At 39.5% G+C, this 22,958-nt stretch overlaps 1 protein-coding gene across 10 annotated transcripts in view; it reads right to left on the reverse strand.

Moving 5' to 3' along the window:
• The window catches only part of TTC7B (tetratricopeptide repeat domain 7B), a 149,804-nt gene that overhangs the window by 15,362 nt on the left and 111,484 nt on the right, over positions 1–22,958 (reverse strand). For all 10 annotated transcript variants that reach the window (XM_072986562.2, XM_072986570.2, XM_072986563.2 and 7 more), the window contains 2 exons: positions 18,797–18,937; positions 6,642–6,844 (listed from right to left, as the gene is read on the reverse strand). In XM_072986562.2, the coding sequence (XP_072842663.1) occupies positions 6,642–6,844; positions 18,797–18,937 (344 nt within the window). The remainder of the gene's footprint in view (positions 1–6,641; positions 6,845–18,796; positions 18,938–22,958) is intronic.

Below are 22,958 nucleotides of genomic sequence, written 5' to 3' on the forward strand. Positions count from 1 at the left end.
CACAAACCTTCTTGTATTCAGAACTCTTAATATTCTAAGAAATCGTCTGACGTTCTTGCATCTCTTTCTCCTTTCAGACAACATATTATTATTCAATATACATAATCTTACAGAATTCTGAAGATCATAAGGGACAGCACATTTCACAAACAGGCACTACCACTGAAAGGACCCTACCTCTTATTGGAGATAAATGGGTGCACAACTTAGGTTACTCTGATCAAGGTGCATGTGTTTGCATGAGGCAGAGGAGCAGATACAGAAAGAAGGACATCCTGAGGTTTCCAAGATTATCCTTTACCTGCTCATGCCCATGCTGACCTTCCTTTAACATAGTCTGGTACTCTTAGGGTTTCTAGTGTCACTTCCATCCTTCTCATATTTCTTTCTTGACTCTCACTAGGAGAGGACAAAAGAATATCTTGTAATCCTTCTCAAAAGTCATGGCTCCCTGCATCTCCACCTTATTTAGCTAGAAATGGACACTTATTATCATTCTCATCTTGGTGTATTTCTCTGATAAACACTAGCTTTAGTTTTCTAGAATAATTGTGGAATGACTTAGTTGTTGCCCAGAGCTGCTTGCTCTGCTAATGTTAATTGTCTTCATCCTTTTTATGTAAAGATAAACAAGTGCCTTGAGAATGGCTTTAGTGTCAGCTAAAGAATTAAACAGGATACCTATTCTGCTCTACTCTGGCATATTAGCTAATATATAACAAGGAGCATTTAAATACGATGCAGAATTAACAATGATCAAAGAGTAAAAACTGTAGACTTAAACAATGGCAAAGACAGAAAAAATATACATAGGTAAGCTATAAAGGAAAATATATTTTAATTAATTTCCTGCTGTCCCAGAAACTGTACAGGTGCTAGGTAAATTCACATATAGGAAAGCCGCCTAGAGTGGTCCATCGGTCCAGATAGGCGGGGTATCAATCAATCAATCAATCAAACAAACAAACAAACAAATAAATAAAATAAAAATAGAGGCGCAGATACAAAATTAGTGTGTTATCACGAAGGCCAGTGTGTTAAAATGTTGATTGTATCATTAGTATAAGTAATAAAGATTCAGCAACTTCTAGTATTCTAAGAAATAATCTGAGCTTCTTGCATCCGTTTCTCCTTTCAGACAACTTATTATTAAATATACGCAATCTGACAAAATTTTAAGTTAATAAAATACTCTATACTGTATATTATTTCATCTAAAACAGAACATTTGTCTTTAAAGGAAGTCAGTGAACAGTACTATTTTAAACAAACATGCAACATGAGCAAATTACAGTGATGATGTCATATACCTGGATGTCACTGCAGTTTACTCTTGTTGTATGTCGAATTGCATACTGCTGCAGTTAAAATAAGAGGAGAATTTGTGAATTAGCTGCCTCTGCTTGATTGTCACTTAGCCACTGCTATTATTTGTATTTGTATTTTCATTTCATTTCATTTGTTATGCTTCTGCTGGATGCATAGATACTTTTATTCAAACAAGTCACTGTTTTTTAAGCAAATGTGTTGCTGGATGATATTTCCGTTGGTTATCTCTTCCTTTTTTACTGACATGTTTTAAAGGATTTATTGCCATGTTTCAATTCTAATTTTGATTTTATCTCAAACCCTATAAAAGGCAAGATATAATTTAGTTAGTAAATAAACATTTTTCCTAGCTAAATCTTCATAGTCTTTATGTCATTACCAGGCTCAGCAATAGTTCCATAATATCATCAAACTGAAAGAACCACAATCCCCCTCCTATAACAAAACCTCATTAAAATACAATAAAAATAGAGTGATTGGGGCAGCAATAGATTTGAAGCATATATGTAACAACACTTTGACATATTAGAAAGATGAATAATACCGAATGGTGTGTTAGTATTCTTTTTCACTTTGATGCCAGTTTTCCAAGTAAGTCACAATGTTAAGTAATACCTTTTGTAATGAAGTCAGGAATGGAACATGAAGCAATATGCTCATTAAAAAAATCAATGAGAGTAGAATACCATGTTGATCCAGCCCTTACCAAAAAAAGGGCAAAGTAAATAAAAGCCACATTGATGTTGAGATCTAAATATCTTTTTTCATAACGCATTAGAATAAGTGCTCATTATAAAGAGATGAAAAACAATTTGAGATCATTACTGTCTGTATCCAAATTAATAAGTGTTCCATGAGCAGGAATTGTAAGAGCTCATTAAGATCACGGATATTGCTGTTAGTGATGGTTCTCTCTGCCGCTTCCCAATTCCCTCTGCTTTAAATGGTGTTCTTCTGATGCACTGATAATTTATGTGCATGTACAACACAAGCACAATTTGATCTTGCAGTGCTATGTGGAACAGTCTGCCTCCCCACTGTCTCTTGAAGATGGCATAAATCATAACGTATTTACAACAGCTGAAGGTACTTTTGGAAATATTTCTAAAAGCTCAGGTAACAGAATAGAATATTAAATTTGTAAATATCTGCTTGTTGCTGTCAAATATAAAAATGTACACATGTGCTGAACTAGGCAGGTGTGCCTGCCATAAACACAGAAAACAGACCACATAACCCCTGATTATGATTTTGGTGGTTAAATGAGAAAACTGCGCAACTGATGGTGCTATGTTAGCCAAAGGCCACTGAAACATTGAGTCAATGCACAAAACCAATAACAAGTCAACAAAACAGCATCTTCAAAACCATATATAACAAATTCCAAAATGGCTAGAATTTAAAATATACAGTATATATACAAAAGACTCTTATAAAATAGAGAACTCTATTTTTATACTGTCATCCTTTAGTGACCTGAGGGGCCTCTGCTAGCCTAAATGGCCTTAGTCACTATACGCTACTCAATGGGGTCTTTATGGTGTTATGTTATATTTCCCATTATATCTGCACACTTTCTGAACTAGGGTCAATCATTAATTGGCTTTCAGAGAAGGTTGCTGTAACAGACGTAAGAGGCTTCATGGTCTCAATAGAGATATAGGGGATGAGAGAGATTGGTATTGGCAGTCTAGCAGCACACCTAAACATTTGGGTTCCCAGGACTCATGGCAAGCCAGAGGTCATATTAGGGCAGGTGGGCTGCGGTTACCCCACCCACTGGTCTGGAGCCCAACCTGCTTCTTATCTGGAAAACATTAATTATCTGCCTGCAGTGTTCTCCATCTTCACCGCTGCTACTGTGGACAATATGCCAGTATTTAAACTGGGATGGACACACTCATTCATGTAAAGTAAACAATTATGGTAACACAGAGCTGTGCCCTTTATTATCTCTGTCAGTGAGCAAATTTCCCTATTTTATCAAAGTACAGTGCATGACTTGTACATCATACCATATCCCTATATTCATGTGAGTTTACACGATCATGAAAACAATGGCACTGAATAACAATACGTACGCATGAAATGTATATGAAAACACATTTACATACACATATAACCACAAACACTTAATAACAGTTTATAGCTTTGAATATATTGTAAAAAAGATGAAACTGAAAATAGAAGGTACTATTGGAAGTGGTTTAAAATGCTAAAAAAATGAAAAAAAGGCCAACACACAGAATAGTTTATCTCTTTCTCTTGAGACAAAGAACTAAGACGTCTGTTACATGGACTATTTTTATAGCCTTAAGAGAAAGAGAAATCAGTTTATTGTATGGGATTAGAAATCTCTATTCTCCACCTCTTTAAAAAAGGGGGGATGTTTTATGGTGTTGTAAATTACTTTGAGATTTTGTGCATGTGATAAGTGGTGTAAACATACTTCTAATAATAATAAATAAACAAATACTAGGATAATTCTACTGGGAACACAATGGCAAAACTCCTATTCATGCATATTTAAGCCAACAGAAGCCAGATGACATCATCATTATCATCATCATCATCCTGCACCTGCAAAATTTAATTTAAATGAATCAAAAACTTCCTAGCCCTCCTTCCAGATTCAAGGGCTCTTTAGAGTTCCGTTTTGCCTTGTGAAGCTTTTGGGAGCCTTGCAATGTGGCGGGGAGCCTTTAATAGCCAGAAATTGCTGCTGGATTGCTGCCAGTGGTCCTAACCACAGTTGCAGCAACCTTTGACTATTAAAGGCTTCCTCCATCGCAAGGCTCCCAAATGTTTCCACAAGGCAAAAGGGAGCTCTAGGGATCCTTGGAACTAAAAAAATAATAAAGGGGGGGGGGGATAGGAAGCTTTCAATTCATTTAAATTAAATTTTACCAGCCCTGTATGAAGACATCATCGGGCTTTCACCGGTGTAAATCTACACACGAGGGTTTTGGTCAAAGTGTGTAGAGGTCACTCATTTTAAATAAATTCAAGTGGGAAATTTAATACATAACTTTTATTTAATGAAAAGTGTTCCACTTTTGGTTCACCACCCACAATTTTACAAACTACCTTTTGGCATTTGTCAACATGTTCAATTATCTTGAAAAGCCAAAAAGTAAAACAATAATATCCCCCCCCCCCCAGTTTATGTTCCTTTCTAGTATTTTGTTTTATGTAGCCCCTTAGGGATGCATGAGGAAAAACCTCTCCGAATAATTTATAGGGACCCAGGCAGAAACAAGCTCTTACTTTTGAATAAAGATGTTGGATAAAGCAGGGGATTATAATTCTTCGGTTGAGCTCCACAAGCAGCAGGGGTAATTTTAACAGGTATGTTAAAATGGTTTCTTTGCACAACAAAAACCCTATTCAGGTGCTGAGAAAAGGGTTTGCTCTTTTCATATGGAGAATGACAGTCTGAAAAGGAAAGCCCCTGGTATACATCATGCCCTCCATGCTTTTGGGAACAGTGAATTTTCAGATGGTTCTTTTCCACATGAACAGAGCAACAACATAGGAGGCAGAGTTGCCTGAATACTGCTAAAATTACACTGAATAGACTAATTTGTAACAAAAATTTTAATGAGTCACATCATAGTTCAATTACCAATTTGTCAACTTTGCAATGCACTGAAATGCTTTTCAAGATAGGAATTCTTGCAGAGAGTCTACATTAGGAGCTGGAGATATCACACAACAAAACGGCTTTTGAACAGATTAGGTGTGATGTTACTTATGTCTTTAGCCTTTTCACAACATTTTTTTTAATGCAGGCAACCCACTCCAACTCACACAGGATCCTTGACATGGGGGGAAACAGAGGTTCAACACTTTCCCATTGATATCAATAATGGGTTCAAAGGCTCCCACTGACACTAAAGAACAAAAATAATATCCTAGCTCACCACAACTGGGAAAGCAAATGAAGTAATAACGACAAAGCACTCTGCATAGTTACAATGCTAGAAGTAAACGGCCAATCCTCCCCCCATAAATGTACTTGGGATCTTTCATAAAATTAAAAAAAACCACATTGGCTACTGAAATCCACTGTTAGCCATCATACATTAAATTATAATCAGTCTTGAAGCAAAAATTAAAAACCAGACGCTACTATACTTTGGGCACATAACAAGAAGACAAGACTCACTAGAACAGTCAATAATGCTGGGAAAGGGTGAAGGCAGTAGGTAAAGAAGAAGACAGATGTGAGATGATTGACTCAAAAAAGGAAGCCATGGCCTTGAGACTGCAAGAGGTGAGCATGGCTTTTAACAACAGGACTTTTTTGGGATGTTTCTCATTCATAGGATTGCCATAAATTGGCAGCAACGTGAAATCATTTATTTATTTATTTATTTATCTACCTATCTATTTATTTATTTATTTATTTATTTATTTATACATACATACATACATACATACATACATACATACATACATACATACATACATACATACATACATACATACATACCCTGCCTATCTGGTCCAAGGACCACTCTAGGCGGCTTCCAGATACTTAAATAAAAACAGACAAATATACACAAAATTTATGACATCCACGAGTAAATTAACAGATTATACAAGATGGCAGAGGAAGAGAAGGAAAAGGTAATCAAGGGTTGACTGGAGGGAAGGCCAGTACAAACATCCATGTTTTCAGTTGGTTTTTGAAAATACCCAGCGAAGGGGCCGCACAAATCACTGGAGGCAGATTGTTCCAGAGGCGAGGAGCCACTGCCGAGAAGGCCTGGTTTCTAGTTCTTTCCTTCCGGGCCTCTCTCGGTGTCAGGCTCCTCAGCCTCACCTCCTGACAACAAACTGGGGAATATTTCCTCTTTAGTACTAATCTGCAACACAAGAGCACTTCCAATAAGGTGTATCATTTTATTTTTACCAATACTGTATCTACCTGACATTCCAAATTCTTTCTTTTTGAAAAACTGTCATGATGATGCCAATACAGGTGGTACCCTATCCTTTGGAGACTAATACATGATACATCAATGCCAAATACTTTTGATTATCTGCCTATCTCAGGACAAGTACAGCAGTACTAGTAAGACTGGTAATAATAAAAGAACCAGATGTGTGTAGATGTGAGTTTTTGGACTATGCCTCCTAGAATGCCCCCAGGTGGTGTAGCACATGGTCATGCTACTTGGGGAATTCTGGGAGTTGTAATACAAAAGCACACTGTTTTGCACTCTGCTAAACAAAATCTATTATTTGATGAACTCTTGAGTATTTAAAACATTTCCCATGCATTATAATGCGTAAACTGAACTTACCAGTCTCTGCATACTTTTGACATGTGTAGGGCTGATAGATAAGGCCTCTTCATACCAACGTCTGGCTTCATCAATATTTCCCCGAAGTTCTGCCACCTGACCTCTCATGTAGAGAACATTGTGAGACATTGGAAACAGATTAGCAGCTTCCTGAGTACATGCAGTGGCTTCTGCTGGTTTTCCAATTCCTATGTATACTTCAGCTGTGTGGAAGAGGAAGAAGGAATAATGAATGAGTATTTCTATCTTGTTTGTCTTATAACTTGGTTTCTCGTGGAAGCTACCTCCAGGCACAGATTTCTCTTCAACAGGATGCCACATTACATTATATTCTTCAAACACCAATTTTTGTGAATGCAACAGCATAAAGGGTAAGTATGGGAAAACAAACAGCATGAGCTTAATTTTAGTGGAGAGGCTAAGACACAGGAACTGAACAGATTATGAGGTTGCATATGTTGCTTTGATGCCAGCCCCTGCTATTTCTTTGTTGAGAGACACATTTGTATGTAGAATATTATCTAATTATCCTTATTGATAGATGTGATGGGATTGACTAGATTTCTTAAGTTTAGTCAACGTACCTGGAAGCTGAATTATGGCAACTGGACTTATTTCTTGTTAGGCTGAAACGTTTCGCTACTCATCCAAGCAGCTTCTTCAGACTGCCATGACTCAGCTTCCAGATAACCACACCTGGATGACTGAGAATCTTCACAGATATTTAGTCAACCTAATTAACCTGACAAGCTCTCAAATTCTAAAGCCAAACACATAGCTGAAACCTTTCTTTTGGATATATTTCCACACTTGTATTTTTTTGGCTTGGTTTTTTTCCCCATGCAAAGGGAGTCAAAATGTGAATTTCCCACACCATTTCTACAATATGGATACACACTTTAATGATTGACTAGTTCAGCCTTGCCAAACCAGTGCACCCCTAAGATGTTTTGGATAATGCAAATCCTGAACAGGAAAAGATTTCAGACCCAGAAATGGGGCAGAGTAGGTTCAAAGAGGGATTTCTGAGCAGATTTGGTATTTTATCACAGAGCAAGAAACAGTTTTCCTGATACATATAAAGACTTCTGAGCAAAAACCTCCTTGCCATGTTTATGTCTGTGCAACGCAGAAGGATTTTGCCTCCAGATTATTGTATTTCATTTCTTAAAAGTTTTTGTTTTCCTCTGAACTATTTCCTTCTTTTTATTTTAAACATCATGTGAATTCCTATTTCCTGTATATTACATCCAATTTCGCTTTTAAAATTACAATTACAATTTAGCTCCTCTGTTTTTCAAACAATTTCATCAATGACACTGCTCTGACTCAAACATATCAATAAAGTGAGATTGTATTTGGGCTATATTAATAAAAAAAGGTTTTCATGCACTTGATTAAACAAGGATTTTGATTAGTTTTTGAGCCTTAGGGGAAAGAAAAAGAAAATAAGGGCATATGGCAGGAATTTAAGGTGAAAAAATATCTGTACATACTGCCTAGCCTATCACCTGCAGTGATGCAATGAATTCACTTGCCTGATAAGGCATCTACATCATGTACACAAAGCTGAAACAAAAATGAAAGACAAAAAAAAAATCAGAACCACTTGATTCGGTTCCTAACTTGTACTGGAAGTCTGCATCAGCTCTACAATCTTTTTGCAAAAGTATGATAGTGAAATAAGAAGATACAGGATTCAGATAACATACATTAATTGAGACAGTGATTCTCCAGAAAATCCACTTGGTTTTGGTTGGTCGTCTGCAAAGTCTCACCTCCCAACTCTACCTAAATAACACTTGAAGTGTACACCTTTACTAATACAGTACTGCTGGATCAAGTAAGAGATATTTATTTAATTTATTTATTCGGCTTTTACCCTGCGCCCATCTAGATTCAAACAAATCTACTCTGGGCGGCTTACAGACTGAACAATATAAAACAAGAATGAAATAGATTCTGAATCTGACTTTCCTCACTGGTCACCTTCCATTCACCCACCAATCGTCCACCATAGCCTTCCAGGTATCCCTTTTTTCTATAAAGTCACTTTAAAGTAAAAGGATCAGAACCCAGACAATTAGAACTGATAATATGGAATAAAAACAGTTTAAGAGACTTTTAAAATACAGTACTATGAATTTTTGCCATAATATGTCTGTCTGTCTGTCTGTCTGTCTGTCTGTCTGTCTGTCTGTCTTCCTCTGGTCTTTTCAACACACTATCTTATGTTCTATTCCTTTCATACTTGCAACATTTGATGGAATTTCTAGCTAATTTATTTCAGATGATGGTCTTCTTTCTCACTCTCCCCAATTTCTATGCTGTTCATCCCTCAAGTATAGAATAAAGTTTCAAAAACAGTTTGAGAATTAGAACTGGGGCAGGGGAGATGCTGCTCAAAGTCAGGTGGAGAGTTTAAAAAATGCTAAGGAATGCATGTAAGTCTCTGGAGAAGCTTTTTTTAAAAATCCCTGCCAATCAGTAAGCATTATTCAAACAAATGTGCAGAGTGTTTTAGAGAAAAATAGCAGATTAAGAAGAAAGAAAAGGTTTAATGCAGCCATTCCAATAGTACATAAAAACACCAAGAATCCCATAAAAGCATCAGGTAATTTGAAAAGGTTATGTTTAAATAAGTTACAGTTGGGCTGCTGAATGAAATGTCTCGTCCTTTGACTCAGATCAGCAGTTACCGTGTTTCTCCAAAAACAAGACAGGGTCTTACATTAATTTTTGCTCTAAAAACACACACAAGGGCTTATTTTCAGGGGATATTTAATTTTATAGTCATATCTTCTTCTGGTTGCTGCACAATGGCGGAGGGCGGAGTTTCACTTCACTGGAGCTTATTTTGGGGGTAGTGCTTGTATTACAAACACCCTGAAAAATCACACCAGGGCTAATTATCAAGTTAGGTCTTATTTTCGGGGAAACAGTGTACATTTATAATTCAATGAATTTTCAGTGATAAGGGGCATGTAATTTGTTTCAACAGTAGCTTTTTCTCTCTCCCAATTTTTATCTGACGCAATTCAAACTACTTCAATTCTCACAGAAGTAGTATACATGCTGATTTATTTCCCCCTATGCACCCCTCTTCTTCTACAATAACTATAGCAACTATAATAACTATAGCAACACCTTTTTGAAAAAAGGAATTTAAGTACCACAAGAGTTTGTTCTATATTTCCCACCTCTGCAAAACAAGGTGAATAGTATAGAAAAACTACTTCCTATCTATGATGCCTAGGCACTATTTAATATCAGCAAATATACAGTAATAAAAGAAAAAGCTAATGTCTGGATCCAAATAACCAATTATTCTGTAACACAAAAGCATTTATAAAAGCAGTGGAATGTATATTCTTGCCTCCCACTGCAGTCACAGTGCTTAGGGCAATTGAAAACAACATACGCTTGTACCCTTTAGCCTAGTCTTTCTGAGGGCAAATTCCCCTCAAAGTGATCCCCCCCCACACACACACTGGTGGTTCTAGCATTCAAGCCACAGCCCCTGTTGTTCAAATGAGAATTGGTGGGTGGAGGAGAGAAATTTAACTCAACTACACTGCTCTGTTTTTATTCTACTCACACGTAATCCTGGCTATAGGTGAAGGATAGCCTTCAGGACTACAAATTAAGGTGGGAGAGACGGTCTGGTCGATAAGACACAGGAACAAAGGAAACTGTCATTGTTCACCAGAGCAAATCAACAATCTACACAAAATTACAAAAATCAATCAATCTTTATTTTGCGGTCTCTGACCCATTAAAATACGTACATGTAATATTTTAAATAAGTGGAAGCAATTAAAACATTTCAAGACAGTTAAAACAGTATAAGGTAATAAGACAGATTACCCATATGTTGTTTTTTGATATTAATAATATATATAGATGAAATCTTAAAAATGGGTGAATCCCAAACAAAAATTATAACTTTGAAACTGGGCTTTGTACTGTCTGATCCTGGTGTGTTCCAAATTTGAGTAATTCTGGGTAAGAGAAATAGTTGACCCTAGCCACTCCTACATTTCAAATAGCTCATATAAGTTGAAAATAATCAATCTTGCTTATCTTGAAAGCAAATGGTTGTCCTCACCTCCCATTCATTTTTAATTTGAAAAGAGTCTGGCTGCAGGGGCTGAAATACTGCTCGTCAAAAATGCCTTTCAAAAGGGAAAAACAGTGACCTTACTGAGCATGCATGGAGTTAGCTTACCATTAAGAATGTTTTGTTGCTGCTTCATGGATCAAGAAAGGAGATGTTTGGAGGGCAATGAAAGGTCACAGAAACAGTCAAAAGACAGGTTTTCTTTGAGGAGTAAAAACAATATATCCTAGACTTGCTTTAATGAATTGACAGTGCTTCAGAAATGGAAATTTTGCCGTGTATCTCCAGGGAATTAGCATACAATTTTGTAAGGCATATTCCAATTATTTCTGTATTACAAAAGCAGAGAGCAGTTGCATTTGTTCCAGCCTTGAGCACTTTCAGTAAACATTATCTCAGGATTTCTGAGACCAGGCTCCTGACAAAGTTTTCAAAGGGGAAATTAGTTCCAGGTCTGGGGCAATCTGAACTTTGACCCTGTCACTCAGGACCGAATTAGCTGACACTCAGGAGGAAAACGTTTTAACAACTTTCTGGCCAGACAGGGATTCGTGCTGCCAAAGGGATTCTGTGCCTCATTGTAAAAAAAAAATTTTTAAAGATATTTTTAAAAAGAATAGAGAACAAATCTTCAGAAATTTACTAATTTAAACTGTGAAATTACTTTTTTTTTTTTTTTTTTTTGCTTTGTGGCTGGGTTTTCCTCAATGTTATCAGACCTTTGGTGTCTATATCCTTTCATAGTCTCATCCATCCCACATGTTTTGTCACTATACAATTGTTTAGTATACAGTGGTGCCTCGCATAGCGAGGTTAATCCATTCCGGATTAACCTTCGCCATGTGAAAACTTTGTTAAACGGAAAGCAAAAAGCCATTGGAACGCATTAAACTTAGTTTAATGAGTTCCAATGGCTTCCGTGCTCACCGTTCAGCGAAGTTCCTCCATACCGCCGCCATTTTTGCGCCCTCAGTAAGCGGGGCGCGAAACTGGCGGCCATTTTGGAACCGCCGATCAGCTGGGAGGCGGGCTCTTGCAAGGAGGGAGCCACCTCCCTCCTCTGCAAGAGCCTGCTGCCCAGCTGAAACGCCGGCCAGCTCTTGCGAAGGAGGGAGGTGGAGGTCCCTGCTCTCCTTCGCAAGAGCCTTTCTACCCAGCTGGGAGGCGGGCTCTTGCAAGGAGGGAGCCACCTCCCTCCTCTGCAAGAGCCCGCTGCCCAGCTGGGTAGAAACGCCGGCAGCTCTTGCGAAGGAGGGAGGTGGAGGTCCCTGCTCTCCTTCGCAAGAGCCTTTCTACCCAGCTGGGAGGAGGGCTCTTGCAAGGAGGGAGCCACCTCCCTCCTCTGCAAGAGCCCGCTGCCCAGCTGGGTAGAAACGCCGGCAGCTCTTGCGAAGGAGGGAGGTGGAGGTCCCTGCTCTCCTTCGCAAGAGCCTTTCTACCCAGCTGGGAGGAGGGCTCTTGCAAGGAGGGAGCCACCTCCCTCCTCTGCAAGAGCCCGCTGCCCAGCTGGGTAGAAACGCCGGCAGCTCTTGCGAAGGAGGGAGGTGGAGGTCCCTGCTCTCCTTCGCAAGAGCCTTTCTACCCAGCTGGGAGGCGTGCTTTTTCAAGGAGGGAGCTACCTCCCTCCTCTACCCGCTGCCCAGCTGGGTAGAAACGCCTGCCGGCTCTTGCGAAGGAGAGCGGGGACCTCCACCTCCCTCTTTCGCAGGAGCCGGCCGGCGTTTCTACCTAGCCGGGCATCCTGGGCTTGGATCCGCCCCGTGCTCGGCTGAGCGCGGGGCGGATCCAAGCGGCGGCGGTGGCGGCAGGGTGGGGGGGGTGTCTGGAAGGCTTCCAGGCAAAGCACTGGAAGCCTTCCGGACCCCCCTACCCTGTCCCAGCCGCCGGGAGCCGACCCGCGCCGCCTATCCCACTCATGCTAGCATGACTGGGATAGGCAGCGCGGGGTGACTTCAAGCGGCGGCGGCAGGGTGTGTGTGTTCCGGACGGCTTCCAGTGCTTTGCCTGGAAGCTTTCCGGATCCACCCTATCCTGCTCCCGCCGCCGCTGAGAGCCTTCCGAGCTCTCAAAGGGGTTCTCTCCAATGTCGGAGGGGGGCCCTTTGAGAGCTGGGAAGGCAAAATGTCGGCAGTCGGACGGTGGCTTTGGGGTCCTTCCGAGGCCGCCGCCCACTGCCGACATTTTCCCCCAGCTGAGTGGCGGGAGCGGTCCTTCAGAGGCTCCCGTCGGTCAGATGGGGGAAAATGGTTGCCTATGGGGAAAAATCGCAAAGCGATCGCAAAAGCGATCGCAAAATCCGCATCAGTATGCGGATTAATCGTTAAACGGTGCACTCGTTAAGCAAGGCACCACTGTATTTTTTAAAAAACTCCAGAAATGTTATGTGGATTACAATTGGCCCTGTGGTCATTGCAAACAGTGGGTGGAAGCCTGACTGAACAGAATACCCCTGCCACTGCTGTTTGGAATGGAATGGAAGCTAGGCTAGTGGAACAGAAACTGCTGTTCTGGCAGCCCAACATCTGTTCCAGCAGAGGCAGCAGTGACAGCGGAGCCAGAGGAGTCAACAGGATAAGGTAGGGATTGAGAAGTGACACAGCAGTGGGATGGGGGTGGGGCCAGTTTAAAAATACCCAAACGAACCAACAAATCAATTTATATGGTTGTTGTGGGTTTTCCTGGCTCTTTGGCTGTGTTCTGAAGGTTGTTCTTCCTGACGTTTCGCCAGTCTCTGTGGCCAGGATCATCAGAGGACTAGAGAAGGAACTCTATCCATGCTCTGTTGGTGTTTGTTGGATAGCTGAGTATTTACAGCTGTGGGAGCAGCTTTTGTCCTTTTCAGGAGACAGGGTGAGGATGGTGATCAGTGTGTTTTTGTTGTGGATGTATTGTTGTGATAAGGGAAGAGATGATCTGTCATTGTGATTGATGGGTGTCTTTAGCTGGTCTTTTTGTGCAATGATCCCTGGTCCTTGTTGCTGGGTAGAGTTCGTTGACCTTTTGCAAGGTGTATTTTTCAGTGCTGGCAGCCAGGGCTTGTTAAGTTTTAGACTTTCTTCTTTTTGTTGAAGCTCTGCTGGTGTTTATGGATTTCAATGGCTTCCCTGTGCAATCTAACATAATGATTGCTGGTGTTGTACAGTACTTCAGTATTTTGAAATAGAATTTCATGTCCAGCTTGTTTTAGGGCATGTTCAGCTACTGCTGATTTTTCCAGTTGTTTTAGTCTGCAGTGTCTCTCATGTTCTTTGATTCTGGTATGAATGCTGCATTTTGTGGTTCCAATATATATCTGTCCACAACTGCAAGGTATTCAGTATATTCCTGCAGTGGTGAGGGGGTCCCGTTTGTCCTTTGCTGACCATAACATTTGTTGTACAGTGGTGCCCCGCTAGACGATGTTAATTCGTTCCATTGAAATAGCTGTTTAGCGAAAACATTGTCTAGCGAAAAGCTAGAAACCCGTTTAATGTGTTCCAATGGGGAAAATACATTGTTGTTTTTTAAGGTCCCAGCACGTTCCTATAGGGCTTGCAGTGTTTTATTTTTATTTTATTTTGGGGGTTTTCCCCCCTTTTGGACTGGATTAATCGCGTTCCTATGTATTCCTATGGGAAACGGTCGTTCAACTTATGACCATTTCGAGTTATGTCCATCTTCTGGAACAGATTATTGTTGTAAATCAAGGCACCACTGTACTTAAAACAGGACAATATTGATTTTAAACACTGTCTAATATAATGCACATGAAGACTACAGAATTCAAACTAAGTAACAATAAATGTGATAAGAGTCCAACTGGCCTTTTACTCTTAGACAGATGATCTACTGAAACATTATTTTAAATTAATGCCAAGGAACAACTGACATTTGCTAAATGGCATATTATGATGGATAAATTACTTATTAGAATGGAAACTGCGATTACCCCTTTTATCCATTAATAAAGGAAACACAGAGTGTGCATGAGTATGAATGCTAAAATATACATATATAACATCATATTAGTTTTTCAAATGGAAAACAGGATGCAGTCAATGTTGTAAAACATACTATCCTTTAACATTCTTGGTGTCAACGTATGTTTGAATATACTAGTCTTAAATCTACGCCCTACTAAAAGGGTTTCATATCATAAACTCTACAGAGAAACAGATGAAGTCATTTCATTGTGTATTTGTCCATTTCTAGACATTAATAAAAGTACTTGTTATGGGCTGCCCGTGTTCTCAGGATGTCAGATGATCATCTCCCAAAATGTATTTTCTATGGAGGGCCTGTTGCAGGTGCACGACTACGTGGTGGACAAAAGAAATGGCTCAACAATACACTGAAGACAAAATTGAAAGCATTTAATATTTCCATGTCAATTTAGAAGGTCTCGGTCAAGACCAAAATCTCTGGTCAAACAAGCAGCTAAAGAACTTAAGAAGAATAAAGGGTGCACAAATAAAGAGAGAAATGAGAAAGGAAGTATGTAACAGCCCAACACCCCAATGTGCCCAGGATGGGTCAAACTCTCCCCATTGTTTCCTTATCTTCTGGGCTTGTATGGGGCTAGTTAGTTACTTGCATGTCCATCATCACAGTACTGTTCAACTGTAACTGCTCACTTCTCTGATAAAAATGGCTTTCTTCAAATATACAGAACTCTTTCTCTCTCTAGTTGTAATCTAACAAAGGCCAGTGGCTTATGGTGGCCTAGTTTTCTGTCCTCTCTCTCTCTCTCTCTCTCTCTCTCTTTCTCTCTGTGTGTGTATGCGTTTGCGTAATCCAGTGAGTTCCCATTTCTGTTCTTCACAGGTGCTCACAACTTTTGCAGGGCCTTGCTATGTCTGCCAGCAGCAAGGCAATCAAAACTGAGCTCTCGTTGGAGCACAAGCACCCTGCCAGAGCAGACAATGTGACCAGGTAGCACCAGCCTTCCAAACCAGTCTACATGGAATCTTGAAGGCTTTCATGGCCGGGATCTGATGGTTGTTCTGGGTTTTTCGGGCTCTTTGGCCGTGTTCTGAAGGCTGTTCTTCCTAATGTTTCGCCAGTCTCTGTGGCCGGCATCTTCAGAGGACAGGCGAAACGTTAGAAAGAACAACCTTCAGAACACGGAAAGCCCACAACAACCATCAGTCTACATGGAGTTTTCCAGTTTTCTATCAGCTAGGGTCATGCTTTGGTATTTGAAGAAGGGTTTTCCCTGTTTATTGTCCTTTTTACCTTCTCTGCTTCTTATCATACCTCAGCTCAGTTATTTTGAACATGGGGACAGATCCAGTTTGCGGGGTAGGATCTCATGCCTGTATCCCTCATTTCAACTTGGAAGCTGCTGCACCTGCCTTTCTCCCAGATGATGGGGGATCCAGGCACTGGACAAGCACCCATTTGGTTTCTTCTTCTTCTCATTCTATGGGTCTCCAGTAATCAGGCTTGGGGAGGGTATTATCTGATGGCAGATGGCTCATCCAGTGCCTAAATTCTCTGACCTGAATTGCACCAAGTCTCTGAGCTGTAACAAGTACAGCTGCAGCCTGCTTTATTTCAAGAATGGTTCCATGTATTTCGTTTTCCCATTGATTGATACTCTATGTTTCCTATCACCTTTCAACTACTTGGCCTACAAAACTGTTTTCTGCTGTTCCAGAGAAGCCATTCTTTATTGCCAGCCAACATCTGAAGCAATTTTGAGAAAAAGAACAGGTTTTTCAGTATCTGACCCCAGCCTCAAGAACTCCACTCTAACAGAGGCTGTGTCCACCAATGCCAGTGAATAAGTTAATATTTTGACAGGCCTCGGCTGGCCCATGAGTCAATATGCTGGAAATTTTACTTTCTGTTTCACTGTATTTCCCTTCTATATTGGTGAATGTGCATTTTTCCTGTATGCTATCTTAAGTGCCATTTGGTAGTAAGGCTGGATGCAATTTTAACAACTGAATAAACAGTTCCTCTGGTTGGAGGCCACTGTCCCAGACATAACTAAGCTTTAAGTCTCTGACACAAACTGAAAAGAAGATTTTTCTGCAAAAAAAAGGCATTCATGACAGTTACCAACAGCAAGATTCAAATGAAAGCAAATGTTATTTAAAAAAATAGTAAAGATTGATATAAAACTTATAAATAAAAAAAGACAGCCTCCTCCTTTCCACAATTATACAGTGTACATGCAAAAGCCTCTCTGACTAATGACAAAAAGATTAACTGGGGGCAAGAGAATCCAGTTTGGTTGCTGTAAAGACTTCTATGAAACACTTTCCAAACAGACAAAATTAAATCACATTTAGCTTCTCAGAAATGGGCAAATTCAGCAGCCTCCATAAGTTCATAGTAGCCAAGACAGGAAAAGTTTAAGGTCACATGGGGCTAAACAAACCACAGGTTCACTCCCCTGACCTCAGGGACTAGTTCCAGTTTTAAAAAAGCATATTCTTACTTTCCACATATTTCTGAAAGCAGGCAAGTGTTGCAAACCTATGTATACTTAACTTGGGAATATTTTACTGAAAAAAATAATTATAAATTCATTCCCCTGAGAATTTTAGATATTGCATGCTGAGAATAAAAGTAGGAGGCAAGCACATACATACATACATACAATGTTTTCCCCAAAATAAGACAGGGTCTTATATTAATTTTTGCTCCAAAAACGCATTAGGGCTTATTTTCAGGGGATATTTTATTTTTTTCAAATTGAACAATCTACGGCTTATTTTGGAGGTAGGGCTTGTATTATGAGCATCCTGAAAAATCATACTAGGGCTCATTTTCAGGTTAGGTCTTATTTTTGGGGTACATACATACATACATACATACATACATACATACATACATACATACATACATACATACATACAAATAAATAAATAAATAAATAACGGAGGTTTCCAATTGTTGCTGCTGTTGCCACAGTACAGTAGTATATTATTTTTTATGCATTAAAATCTTTTTTTTAATGTTTACTCTCAGAACAGTATTCATGTTCCCCTTTTTTCTCACAATCAACTTGTAATGCAGATTATGATAATAGCTGCATAAAGATTAAAATCTCTGTTTCCCCTCATCCAATCATTGCTGCATCACTACACCACTCTGGTAAAAGATAAGCTCCCTAAAGTAAATGTGCATAGAGGCGTCTGTCTGTGGCAAAACAGATAAACAGATGCCAGATGACATATCCATTACTGCTCTGCACCAGTTTTGATTGCTAACAGAGGACTATATTTGTTCCCCTACATAAAACACACACATTTCTAAAACTAACATGTTATTGAAATTACTGTATTCACCTAATCATGTTCTCTGATAGATTGCATGTACAGTGCAAGCAATATTCTGTGAGTGAGGCATTTTTCCAGATTCACTCCCCTATTTCCTGCCTGAAATTATATAGCCCAGCAATCCATACACTATGCAGTGCTTCTTTTTTGATTCAAAGTGATTGTACTCCTAAATTAACAATGCAAAACATTGAAAAAAATTAGTCACTCAAGTTTTGAGATCAGAAAATCCAACTAAACATTCTTCTACCCTCCTAAAATATTTTGAAACATCTCAAACTTTTCTCCCCTAGGAACTAGTTTTAACCATTATTGTCTTAGTTTAAAAGCAAACTAAAAAGACTTAATTTCAGCTGATTCTTCTTCTACTTTTGGTGTGTAAAATTCATGGTTTTACCTGCTCCTGTTCCAATTCTACATCTCCAGATTAAAGATCACTACAAAAACGTCATGCTAATAGACACTTTACAGTTCCACAACTTCACACAACCTAAGCGTGGCTTGGAGAAAGGAGAACAAGTTAATCTTCTGACAGGGTTGTTAAATACTAAATGCCATCCTCCCATAGACCGCTGTTTCATAAATTAAACATACAATGTTCTTGTCTTGAAATGCAGGAAAATGCCACATTCTGAAGAAGTGTCCTTAAAAGCAGAGCTTTTAGCTGACATACAATAAAGCATTCCAGCCAGCTGAATGGAATGAATACAAAAACTCTGGAAGCTAATGAGGAGGAAAAGAAAACTGCAGCTGCGCCCCATTACCTGCATGAAGCCAGATTTGAGCCAGAGTCATCCAAGGATGCAGAGGTCCTTGCTTTGGAGTACTGCTCTGCAAAGAGGAGGCAACCTCAGATAGGGCCTGCTCTACCCGAGAGGCTGCTATTGACGTTGCATGGACGGAACCTGGGGACACGAGAAATAATGGGTATTATTAGAAAGGAGGAAATAAATCGGGGCTATACATGCTGTTTTCAATTCTTCATCTCAAATCTCTCTGTACAATATAAAAGTGTGACCGAATCCTAAAACATCTACACTGCAGAGAATTTGTGAGGCTCCAATCTGTGCTCCCCAACAAGAATCAAGATGTTAGTGTTAGTGAACCTGCAGTCAAAGCCCAGCTTACTATTAGCAGAAATGACAGAAGAGATTGGAGCAGCCAGTGGGAAACACAAAGCTTTCAACTACCAACTGCAGTGCATGTACACACAAACAAGCTCAAAAGATCCAGGGAGTTTGGGGATGACACAATATGATGTAAAATTTTACTATTTGCTATTCAGTGCTCATCACTGCTGTGCTTCCCCCTCCCCAAGAGGTGTAATTAGAGGACTACCTGAGAGATAATAATAGACTAAGATAAGACTAATATACACAGAATGATCTCAACATTTCCCTGGACAGAAACCATTTAAAGGGCCGAGACTACAAAGTTCACTTAATCACTGATGTTAATAGCTGGAGAAACGAACAGAACAGATGCCTTGTCCAAAATGGAGCCACAAATAAGACCTCCCCCCCCAAAACAAAACAAAACCCTAACCTGCATTACACCCAGTTTTTTGCCTTAATATTTCTTATCCATTGCTGTTTGTTACTAAGCCTGGCTACCTTTCTATGTACAAAGTGGTGTACAAAAAACGCTCCTGACTCCTTCTATAAGGTTAAAAAGTTTGAAATGGAATACTTTTCTGCAATTTAGATGTTCACTGTATATTCCTGAATGAACATGACACAAACTGAACAGCTTTTTGAAATATATATGCACATTTCATAACGGCTGAGCTCTGCAATGAATATAAGAGGAGACAGAAACATCAGAAATGTTTACAAAAAAATAAACACCTCCTCTGTCAAACTTTTCATAAAATGGCACCTTCGTGGCAATTCTGGAACAGAGTTCAAATGTATTGTATTTTTGTCCAAAGGAATGTAAAATGTTTATATTGGAACATCTTACTTATAAGCTTTCATAGAGAATACATCTACTCAGAGTTATTAACTTTATTGACTGGCTTTGCTCCTGGGCTTTAATGGCTTTCTGACAAGGAGAAATTAAAAGAGCTGAAACCTATCCTGCCGTGCAGAACGAGAAAGTGCCATCTGCTGTATTTCTGCCTGCCTCACAACTGCACAGCAGCGGCAGAACTCCCTACCTCAAACAATGCAAATGCTAAAATTTGTCTGATGGAGGCTCAAGCAACTTCATCCACAGAGTCACACACTCCTTTAACTTTCTTTCGGAGAAGTTGAGTTTCTTTTCATCCCCACATGCCTTGATCCGTGACATACATACAGTACAGTACTTTAAAGGAAGCCACATTTATTCCAGCAACACTTCCTTTTAATAAGTGTGTTTAGGATCTGAGTGTGAACCATCTGCGGCATCCTCCATCTGTTTAGCAGAGCTTTCCCACCCTAGTTCTTGTTGAAATCTCTTTGTACCCCAGGAGTCTTTTCTGAAAGCAAGGGGCCCTGATAAAACATTATGCAACAATCTGTGAAGGTACAGATAGGGAAACAGGGAAAAGGCAAACTTACTAAAGATGAGCAGACCTGCCATCCTCTCTGCTAGGAATCCAAGCTAATATGTACTTAATTTCTCTCTCTTATATTTACTGTAAGAAGAACTTCCGTGAGAGGACATATATCCATACTGGCACACTCCCCATATCCTCCCCTTTCTGGCTTTAACTGCCATCAAGAATTATACAGGAATCAACATTAACTTTAGATAAGACTAATAAGATTTCTTCACAACTGGCTTCAAACCTTGATTTAGAACATGTTGACTCACCTTAATGTTAATATTAGGACTGATGTAATACTTAAATGATATTAAGCTAGAAAGGGAAGAATGTGGTCAGTATTTACTCCTGAGGAGCTAGGGGAGGAGTGCATACATCCTCACGTCACTCCTAACTGCCTACAAATCAGGTATATTTCATTTACACTGGTGCAGTGTACGGCCTCAATTTCTTTGCAACATTTTAAGAATGCTTTTGTCACACACAGCTTGTTTTAACTTAGGAATATAAATGCTACTTAAATATCAGACACGTCGGGGGGAAAGAAATGGATAAAATATGTAAAAATGGCTCGAATGTGTATGCTGTCACTATATATACAGATTACAGGAGGCTTGCGGCACTGTGGTTAAATTGTAGTACTGCAGTCAAAGACTCTGCTCACCTGAGCTCTACTGGAATGCATAATGAACATTTCCAATATGTGGAACATTGTTTTATTTCCCATAATTCTTTATATACTTTGTTAGGATTTTGATAGATTCAGTCTCTATAGCCTGGAACAGTTCTACTGTTTACTCCTGATGATTTATTTCTCCCAGTGGTTCTGACAGAGTAGACCTTTGGTCTAGATGGGTGGGGCAGAAATCTACTAAAATAAATAAATAAAAATGACACGGGCTTTTACTCTAAAATCCCAGATTGCTCATCACAGGACACTTCTTCAAAAGGATCTGTCATCCTTGCATCTCTTTACATAGTTTTTTGGTATGTTGTTTCCATCTTCCCTTAATTTTATATACCCTGCTGATCATTTGACACCCCAGTCTTCATTAAAATTGCCCTCTTGTTCTTTTTTATTCCTTTGGCCAGAGTTCTGTTGCTTATCATAAGCCAAATAGCAACTCTTGTTCTGTTCTTCCCTAGTAAACAAACCCTTCCTGCCATGATTCTCTGCAGTCATGCAAATGCTGGCTTAGTCAGCGTCCACACAGGCCCTGTGAATCATGGTGGGGGCACTTTATTTATCAGGGAGGAACAGATTGAAAGTTCCAACTTGGCTTATGCTAAGCAAGAGGATTTCGGCCTTTGTATTGTAATAGTTCTTTTTTGTTCCTATGAGAGTCTAACTTGGAAGCTGCATTTTGCAATATATTCTGTATATGGCTTTAAATCCATCAATGATTTCAATTATACTTTGGCACTATGATAGTTTTATATTCTTTTTCAGCTTCGCACAGTCTGCTCCTAAACTTGTATTGGCAGAGAGAATATAGCTTCTCCATCTTCTATTTCTCATTACATAGTCAGTCACCTATGATTATTTAGTACATTAAGCTTCAGTGTATAATCATTTTTTTTCCTGGACATTTGCACTGAAAGGTTTGTGTTTTTCCTGTAGCTGGGAAAACTTCTTAACTGTTAGAGCAGTACAACAATAGAACCAATGACCTCAGAAGGTGGTAAGTGCTCCAATGCTGGAGGCATTCAAGAGAAACCGGGACAACAATCTGTCCGATCAGCTTTGATATGGATTCCTACATTGAGCTGGGGTTGAAATCTATGGCCACATAGACCCCTTTCAACTCAGTTATTCCATGATTCTACGACCCTCGGGATCTTCCCCAGCTCAACAACTCTCTAATTCTATGATTCTTCAGATAGTGAAAAATGATTGCTTCTTAATACAGTATACCAAATGCTCTAGTCCTTGCTTCTTCCTAGCAAAAATAGCATAGCAGTCACTTGAGTTCCCAAAGGTGTCTGCAATTAAATAATCACTCTGTATTCTCTCATAAGTTTTTATTCCAACAGAGAATTAAGTATCAACAAGCAAGAAAAAATTCAGTGTCATACTAGTGCTTGGTTTCATCTAATTCTTATGGGTAATTCTTGCCCTTCCTGGGATTTTAAGACTTATTTCTTAAAGCAGGAGGAAGTAAACTCAGTACCTTCCAGATATTTTCAATTACAATCTTTGAATACTTGGAAACGTTATACATTTCCTGAAACTGGTGATGCTTGTCCCCTTCTGTATGCCTAAAACCCAAGGTATACTGATATTATAAGTAAGTTTTCCCACTACAAATATTTATCAGAACTGGATCAGTCTAGAGGCGTGTACTCAAAACGACCTCTGCTTAAAACCCTAAGAACCAGCTCCTGGTCAGAATACA

This window comes from Pogona vitticeps, chromosome 1, assembly GCF_051106095.1.
Source record: "Pogona vitticeps strain Pit_001003342236 chromosome 1, PviZW2.1, whole genome shotgun sequence".
In the NCBI taxonomy this organism is placed as follows: Eukaryota; Metazoa; Chordata; class Lepidosauria; order Squamata; family Agamidae; genus Pogona; species Pogona vitticeps.